Here is a 9,809-nt window from a genome sequence, read left to right on the forward strand (position 1 = left end):
ATGTAGATTTTGCTATTCAAATAATAGCAGGTTCCAGTTTTATTTCCATTAGTTAGTAATTAAACAAGTATGGAATAGAAAATATGAGAACTTTATACATTTTCCTTTTGTTGTTGTTAAGAAATCCTCTATCTTATTGCCCATAAATTTCAAGCTTAGGAAGATCAGTTACATGGAAAATTTCATCATTTATAAAAGAAATAAATATACCGAGTCACTTTTGTTCTATGTACTCCGCAAGGTCACGGTGACACCAATCTTTGAATAACTTCTACTGTCAACCTAAGAATATCAGGACCACTTCAGCCTCTTGCCACTGGCTTTGTCTTCCCTGGCTCCTTTGACAAGATCAGTTGATGGCCTCCCCTTCACATCTACCTACTTTAGTTCTTAAGCCAATTGTAACCTAGCCAGGAAGCTTTAGTCCCACCATCTAGTGGTGAGAACGTAGTCAATTGCTAACTCATCTTCTAATTACTTTTGATAACGTATGATGCGGAGAGGATCTCTGAACAACTGTGTATCTCTCATCCACTCTTGTAACCAACTCCCCCTAAAGTTACAATATGGTCCACCTTTGCTTATCTGGATCCCTAGATCTATAAAAAATAAAAATAAATAAAGACTTCTACAGTGAGAACTATGAAACACTGAGGAAGGAAATAGCGGAGAACATAAACAGGACCATACCATGCTCGTGGGTTGGCAGAATCAACGTTGTTAAAATGTCTGTACTACCTAAAGTGATCTACAGATTCAATGCAATCCCTATTAAAATACCAACATCATTTTTCACAGATACAGAAAAAACAATTTTACACTTCATATGGAACCAGAGAAGACCCTGTATAGCAAAAGCAATCCTAGGCAGTAAAAACAAAATGGGAGGTATCAATTTACCAGACTTCAAACTATACTACAAGGCTATAGTAATGAAAACAGCTTGGTACTGGCACAAGAACAGGGACATTGACCAGTGGAACACAACTGAGAACCCAGATATTAAACTATCTTCATGTAGCCATCTAATCTTTGACAAAGCAGACAAAAACATACACTGGGGAAAAGAATCCTTATTCAGTAAATGGTGCTGGGAAAACTGGATAGCCACATGTAGAAGTCTGAAACAGTATGCACACCTTTCACTTCTCACAAAAAACAACTCACTGTGGGTAACAGACTTAAACCTAAGGTGTGAAACTATTAGAATTCAAGAAGAAAATGTTGGAAAAACTCTTACAGACATTAGCCTAGGCAAAGAATTCGTGAAGAAGACCCCAAAGGCAATCACAGCAACAGGCAAAATAAATAAGTGGGATCCGATCAACTTAAAAAGCTTCTGCACAGCCAAAGAAACTGTCACAAGAGCAAACAGACAACCTACAGAATGGGAGAAAATTTTCGCATGCTACACATCCAATAAAGGGCTGATAACTAGAATCTATTTAGAACTCAGGAAAATCAGCAAGAAAAAATCAAACAACCCTATCAAAAAGTGGGCAAAGGATATGAACAGAAACTTTTCAATGAAAGACAGAATAATGGCCAAGAAACATATGAAAAAATGCTCAACATCTCTAATCATCAGGGAAATGCAAATCAAAACCACAATGAGATATCACTTATCTCCAGTGAGAATGGCCTTTATCAAAAAGTCCCAAAACAATAAATGTTGGCGTGGATGCAGAGAGATAGGAACACTCATACCCTGCTGGTGGGACTGCAAACTAGTGCAACCTCTGTGGAAAGCAATATGGAGATACCTTAAAGAGATACAAGTAGATCTACCATTTGATCCAACAATCCCATTACTGGGCATCTACCCAAAAGAACAAAAGACATTCTATAAAAAAGACATCTGCACTCGAATTTTTATAGTGGCACAATTCACAATTGCAAAGATGTGGAAACAACCCAAGTGCCCATCAATACATGAGTAGATTAATAAAATGTGGTATATGTATACCATGGAGTTCTACTTAGCCACAAAAAGCAATGGTGATCTAGCACCTCTTGTATTTTCCTGATTAGAGCTGGAACCCATTCTACTAAGTGAAGTATCCCAAGAATGGAAAAACAAGCACCACGTGTACTCACCAGCAAATTGGCTTCACTGATCAACAGCGAAGTACACATATAGGAACGACATTTATTGGGCATCGGGCAGATGGGAGGGGGGAGGAGGGGACGGGTATATACATACATAATGAGCATGATGTGCACCATCTGTGGGATGGACACGCTTGAAGCTCTGCCTGGGGAGGCGGGGGGGGGGCAAGGACAACATATGTAACCTAAACATTTGTACCCCCATAATATGCAGAAATAAAAAAAAAAGAGAGAAAGAAAAGGAAAGAAAGAAAGAAGAAAGAGAAAGAAAGAGGGAGGAAGGGAGGGAGGGAGGAAGGAAGGAAAGGAAGGAAGGGAAGGAAGGAAGGAAGGGAAGGAAGGAAGGAAAGGAATGAAGGGAAGGAAAGAAGGAAAGGAAGGAAGGAAAGGAAGGGAGGGAGGGAGGAAGGAAGGAAGGAAGGAAGGAAGGAAGGAAGGAAGGAAGGAGAGAAAAATGTCCCATGGAAAATAATTTCAAGTATTTTATGTAAGTTATTCCACCCCCCAAGAAGACGGAACATAGCTCCCCACTCCTTAAGTGTGGGCTGCACATGATGACTTTCTCCCAAAAAGTAAGTATAGTATAGGAAGGGTGGGGGAAAAGATGAACTTCACAGTGAAGAACCTGGACAAACCATATCTCAGCCAGGTACTCAGGTCAACATCAACAGTGATAAATCATGTTGATAGTATGTACTCTTGATACGATGTGAGGAACATGATACTCTACTGCTGTGGTCTTTCTTTCAAAAACAATATCCCCAGTCTATCCATGAGAAAAACATCTGAAAAATCCGTGTGGAGGAATTTTCTACAAAATACCTGACCAGTACTCCTCAAAACTGTCAAGGTTATCAAAAACAAGGCAAGTCTGAGAAACTGTCAAAGCCAAGAGAGCTAAGTGCAATCTGGTATCCTGGATGGGATTCTAGAACTGAAAAAGGACATTAAATAAAAAGTAAGGAAATCCAAATGCAGTGTGGACTTTAATTAACGGTAGTGTATCAATATTGGTTCATTAGGCTGAGCTCAGTGGCTCACACCATTAATCCCAATATTTTGGGAGATGGAGGCAGAAGGATCTCTTAAGGCCAGGAGTTCAAGACCAGCCTTGGTGAGACCCCATCTCTACAAAAAAATTTTGTAAATTATATGGGCATGGTGGCATATGCTAGGAGTCCTAGCTACTCTGGAGGCTGAGACAGGAGGATCGCTTGAGGCCAGTAGTTCATGGTTACAGTGAGCTACAATCGCACCACTGCACTCCAGCCTGGGTGACAAAGTGAGACCCTGCCTCTAAATAAATAAATAAACATATCGTAAGATGTTAATAAAGAGAAATGTGTATAGAGTATGTGAAAATTCCTACCTTCAAAAATTACTATCTTCAAATTTACTGTCTTCAAAATTTCTTTAAATCAAAACTGTTCTAAAATATGTTTATTTTTTAAAAAACAGTATGAGAGAAGCTAATGCTTATTGAACCTTTGCTTTGTGCCAGGTGCTGTCCTAAAAGTTTTGTTTATGTTGTCTCATCAAATACTAAGGGTAGCCTTATAAAACGAGTGATGTTATTCTCATTTTATAGGTGCGTAAATTGAGACATAGGTTATGTGGATTTCTTTAGGACAGAATCTAGGAAATCAGGGAAGAAGGATTCCAATCCAGGCTGTCTAACTCTAGAGTCCATGGTTCTGTGTGTTATAATTATATAACTTATTAACAGACATTGAGCACAAGAAGAATGCTTGTTTGACATTTTTCCAAAACTCAAAATCATCAGGCAAACAGTAAACCAATGAGGAAGAATAAAAAGAAAATTCATACTTGTCAGTAGACAAAATAAATGCACTTCTAAAACAGATTGAAGAATCGAGGTTTGAAATAAAGGCAGAAGAAATTCAAGGAACTTATTGAAGAGTTGAAGAAGAGATGCTTATATCCTGTACTTTAACTCTTGAAACTCATGCAGATAGGATCAAATTGGTCAAGTGTATGAAACATGTTGGGTAATAAAACATCGAACACATGGGCAATATTAGAGTTAAAATAACTGTCAACAAATTACAAGGGAAGCGGAGTGGTAATAAATCTAAAACGCCTGAGCATGATTTTTTATTTACTGTTTTTCACTTCAGTTTGTCTTTAGGACTGGATATCTCCCTGAACATTACTCACAGCCCGCTAAGTCGAGGCCCTACTTACACAGCTTAACACATACTAGTCTTTTTTTTCTAGAGTCTCTAGGAGTTGGGCAACAAAGAACAATGGAATTCATGATCAATACTCCCAGCTGCCATTCACCGTGTACTTTCAACTTACAAGTTTTCATATGTGTCGTTACCTAAATATGATCTATGGCAGGCAGTGCCTCAATTCTAATGCCTTTGTTTATCTCCAGGAAGTTGACCCTACCTACACTCTCAATGTCTTTAACAAGAAATAATGCCATCTATAAAATGAGACCGTGAATATTTGTATCATAAAGATTGATGTTAGGATTTAATGAGAGAGTGTCTTCATCTTGAAATTTCCTTATAATTTCTATGTTCTAATGAGACTGGTTTTTGAGCATTTGATTAAGTCAGTTGAAACATCAAATCACTCCTTAAGCACTCAATTTTTCACTTAAAAACATATGAATACAGGGCTGGGCACAGTGGCTCACTCCTGTAATTTTAGGACTTTGGGAGGCTGAGGCAGGAGAATTAATTGGAGCCAGTAGCTCAAGACCAGCCTGGGAAACACAGCAAGACCCTGTCTCTACAAACAATTTAAAAAATTAGCCATGTATGGTGGCACATGCCTGTAGTCCTAGCTACTCAAGAGGCTGAGGCAAAAGGATTACTTGAGCCCAGAGGTTTAGGGCTGCAGTGAGCTATGATCATGCCATTGCAGTCCAGCCCAGTTGACAAAGTGAGCCCGTCTCAAAAAAAAAAAAAAAATACAGTTGTTCCTGGGTATCCACAGGGAATTGGTTCTAGGAGCCTCCAGGTATAAAATTCCACAGATGGTGTGATCTTTTATATAAAATTGTATACTATTTGCATATAACCTATGCGTATCCTCCTATATACTTTAAATCATCTCTAGATTACTTATAATACCTAATACAATATAAGTGCTTGATTTTTATGTATATTTTTTATTGTTGTATTGTTATTCTTTATTGTTTTTTTTCTAAATATTTTGAATTTATGGTTGCCTGAATCCATGGATGCAGAACTAATAGATGCAAAACCCATAGATACAGAAGGCTGACTATATACTTTTTATTTACTAAATTTTTGGTGTAAGAACAAGGCCATTTTGTTTTGTTTTTTGCACACAGGTTTGCATATGGTTTCACTGTTTAGAGTTCAGCCTTGACTTCTTTGCATCAAACATAGGTATAATGCATAGTCTATAGTATACATCTTTGGTTCACTTAAAGTAAATCAACAAGCTTTTATTATTTTTAATAGGAGTCTAAAGATGGTGTTCTCAATTTTCTTTCCAGAATCACTCAAAAGCAATGAATAGAATGAGAAACAGAAACACAAATTCCTTTTTTGACAAAATCAGAAGGCATTTTAAGTTTCAAACTATGTATATTTTGAAGTACAATGAAAGTGAAAGAAGGATGGAGAAAGATTCTAAGGAGAAATGCCCAGGGTTACAGATTGTAGACAAAACCAACAATACACAGTTCCCTATGCTGGCATATACTGAGGAACAAAATCAAAAATCTCTAGTTTGGAAAAAACACAGCTAATAACCAGGATGGTGCTTCCCAGTTTGGCACAATGGAGAAACAAAGAGTATGGAAAATCCGGGAAATCACAGTGAAAAACCATATTTGTAGGAAGCAGGATGGGTTGTCCTGCAACTGCTGATCTTAGGCGAATAGGGGAGAAGATGATTAAAAGTTATACTTCACACACACACACAATTTTGTGAGATGAGAGTTTTTTCTGCCTTGAAGTACAAGCCTGGATCCAGTCCAAGATATTCTACTGAAAAAGTTTGGTCCAGGAGGTACTCATTTGATTCAAAAATGGGCAAAATTTTAAGAAGACAAGGGGTGCTTAATCTGCATGTGTTCTGTACCAAAAGAGATTTTTTTCTGGAAAGCTTCATAAGAAATTGGATGAGACAAAGCCTTACTTTTCACTATTACCCTTTTGTGCTTTTTAAATTCAAAAGAAACTTAGTGCAATAATAAAAAGGATAAGAGCTTTAAAAATAATAATAAATTCATTTAGACATTTGCAAATAAATATGATTTCAGATTTTTGACTCATTTTATCCAGTCCTTCATTCGTTTTGACCATATGTAAGTGACAGAAATTTCTTCTGGTGACTTTTTTTTATCAAGCCTTTCACAAAGGCATTCAATTTATAGAAACAACTTTTCTTTTTGCTTTCGTATTTTATTGGTTATATTTTATTTAACTACAGGTTTGGTATCTCTTACCTGAAATGATTGGAACTAGAAGTGTTTCAGAGTTCAGATTTTTTCGGATTTTGGGATATTTACATTATATATTGTACTTAATAGTTAAGCGTCCCTGATCTGAAAATCTGAAATCGAAAATGCTCCAATGAATATTTCCTTTGAGTGTCATGTTGACACCCAAAATGTTTCACATTGTGGAACATTTCGGATGTTGGATTTTCAGATTAGGGCTGCTCAACCTGCGTATCATTACAATAATATAACTGGCATAACAAGTTAAGAAATAAATTCAGTTGACTCAGTAAGCATAAAGCTCACCTGGTAGGAGCAAAAACGAGTACAAGGGTTCGGTATACTATGGGTATTTGTTTTAGAGAAAAAACAGAAAGTAATACTTGTCGATGGATTTGTTAAATGAATGCCATTATTGTGTTCCTGTTGCCTTTGAATTCTTCTCCAGGATATACAGTCTTAGATAGAGTGTTTTTAATTTTAGTCAAAAAATGTTTATTGAGTTCCTGCTATGTGCCCCATGCATAGTAACAGTGAAAGTAAATAGTTTATCACTAGTTGTTGAAATTAAACAGTATTAATAGGATGTTATTGGTGATTTTATTTATGATATGCTAAATAACCTATACCAGTGCAGATTTAAGTGAATTTGAAGTTGTATCGACTTGCTTCATGGATATCTTAGTAGAAAGCTCTTTGAACACCTGTAGTTGTCATGTCAAATTGATGTCATGTTTATTTGAGTTTAGAATATGTTTGATAAAGAAGAATACTTTTTAAACTATTATTAAATTTATTGTTTTTTTTTTATCTTGAAGCTGCCAGAAAAAATTATAATGAACTACTATGAGAAGTATAAACCTCGAATGAATGAGCTGGAAGCTTTTAATATGGTAAATCTCAGAGTTAAGCATATTAAATTGGATACCTTGTTAGACTTGAATAGGGTCCTATTAAATTTTATTATGGGGCCAAGCAATCTATGTTGTTTTTCTCTTACTATAGAAAAACTGTTCTGGATCATTTCCTATTTCAAAACTATATTAGGTGTCAGTAATGTAATAAAGAGAACACATGGTAGATTTCTCTTAAAGTGTATTATAAATGCACAAAAAGAAGTTTCAGAGTCCTTTGAACACATATTGGTCTCAATGCAGTTATTTCACAAGCATTCCTTTTAATGAATTTCATTTTTAGTACCCCTTTAAAAGCTTTCTGTCACATATGATTGCTTGTTGGATTCTACCTCAAAGGGACTTAAAGAACATTCTTTTCCTATTATTATTAAAGAAAACCTTTTGATCTCTGCAGTATTCATTTTCTGAAGATGTACATGGCTATTGGAGATTTGGCTTATATAAACTTCTGTAGATACATTTTCTTAAAAATAAATGTTAAGGAAATAAGCTAGTATTTTTTTTTTTTTCAGTACCACCATACTATCTTATTTTTTTCTTTTAGTTGAAAGTTGTTCTGGCTCCTTGTATAGAAACATTGATTCTTCTGGATCGACTTTGCTACCTAAAAGAGCAGGTAAATTATATTATTTTAAATGCATAGCAAATACCTTTATCAAATACAGTAATCTGTATCCACTTATATCTAGGATAAAATTCTTTCACATAAAACTAGTGGGAAAAATTTTCTCATTGTATTTTCATAGTTTAAATATTCATTCCATCTCTTTTTAAACATACAAACATACGTACAACAGATGTTTTCAGCAAAGCTGTTTAATAAAGTTTACATTCTTTTAATTGTATGGTAATTATTATACATAGGCAATGAACATAAACCACCATATATGATATTATATAGCTAAAATTAATAAAGGCCAGACATAAACGATATTATATATATATTTCATTTTGTAAGAATTTGCCTTTTAATTCACTTTTGGATTTTTGGCCTTATGGAGTCTACAGTATAGAAACTTCTTTTTGATCAATGAAGATTATTTCTGGTTTTTCACAATCTTATTTGTTTTATCTACATTGAGTGACAAAATATTGTCTTTTGGGTTGTCTTTATGGTAAATATTTTTTTACAAATTCTACTCTGAGCTGTGGTTAAAATAAAGTTTGGTGAACTGTAAATTAAATCTATTCATAAACCCAACCTAACATTTCCACTATATACCCCTTAGTTTAAAAATTTCATTTTATCATAGGAGGAGCTTTACTTCTTCTCCACAAGCTACCTGGAACAAATGGATATTCATAAATGTTTGCTTTGTTTTAATTTGTATTTTTATGAAGAAAGGCAATTTTTAAATATTTAAATAATGATGTACTTTCCTAAGCTACCAACTAACTCTACATCACTGGAAAACTTTGGTTTCCAAGTTGATAGGTGACCTATTTTACTGGATACTCATTTCCTTTTTCAAAACAATTTTCACTGACACAAGTACAATAGTGAAGCAAAACAGTATGCACAAAGATTTATAGGTTGTAATGAAATTATAAAAATCACAAATATTAATTTTTAATATATTAGGTAAGATAAAAGGAATACATATTTATGATAGAAAATTTAAAATACAGAAGAATATAAAAATAAAATTAAAAGTAGTCATAATCCCACCTTTTAGCATTAACTACTACATTTTGGTATATTTTCTGATGAATCTCTCAAATATACGTATGTTATGTGTATACGTATGTACACATTATTTATACTTTAGTTAAAATTGGAATGAAATTATAAATACAGTTTTACATCTAATTTGTTTTATTTCATTTAGAATTTCCCACCTTATTAAACATACTACAGAAAGTGAATAATATTTCATCATAAAATAATTTATTTAATACCCATTGTTATTGGCCACTTCTAGTTTTTCATGATCACAGCAAAGAATAAGGTTGTCATTCACTTTCTATGTACATCTTTATTTCCTCAGCATAAAGTCTTAAAGGTGAAATTGTAAATATTAATTTTATTCAACAGAGTAGTTTTCTTTCATATAGTTTGTTTTTTCTGTAGTTTTTATATTACAATATATAATCTGACTCATCTCTCCTTTTTTTCTTCAACAAATGGTTGTATATCTAAATTACTTATCAATTTGCAGGAAGATATTGCATGGTCTGCACTTGTGAAGTTGTTTGATCCTGTGAAATCTCCCAGATGTTATGCTGTTATTGCTCTGAAGAAGCAGCAATGATTTCATTGGAAACTAATTATTAGACATACCTGTGTGTGGGGCCTGTTGCTAAGATTGCTTTTCTAAACATTTATGTCCTAA

At 34.4% G+C, this 9,809-nt stretch overlaps 1 protein-coding gene across 1 annotated transcript in view; it reads left to right on the forward strand.

The window, feature by feature from the left end:
- Positions 1-9,807, forward strand: part of METTL25 (methyltransferase like 25) — a 117,544-nt gene extending 107,737 nt beyond the window's left edge. Inside the window, exons 10-12 of the mRNA XM_012647365.1 lie at positions 7,378-7,452; positions 8,021-8,092; positions 9,636-9,807. Coding sequence (XP_012502819.1) covers positions 7,378-7,452; positions 8,021-8,092; positions 9,636-9,728 — 240 coding nt within the window. The 3' untranslated portion in view covers positions 9,729-9,807. The remainder of the gene's footprint in view (positions 1-7,377; positions 7,453-8,020; positions 8,093-9,635) is intronic.
- The last annotated feature ends 2 nt before the right edge of the window (positions 9,808-9,809 follow it).

Source organism: Propithecus coquereli, unplaced genomic scaffold (assembly GCF_000956105.1).
Source record: "Propithecus coquereli isolate 6110/MARCELLA unplaced genomic scaffold, Pcoq_1.0 Scaffold264, whole genome shotgun sequence".
Taxonomy (NCBI): domain Eukaryota; kingdom Metazoa; phylum Chordata; class Mammalia; order Primates; family Indriidae; genus Propithecus; species Propithecus coquereli.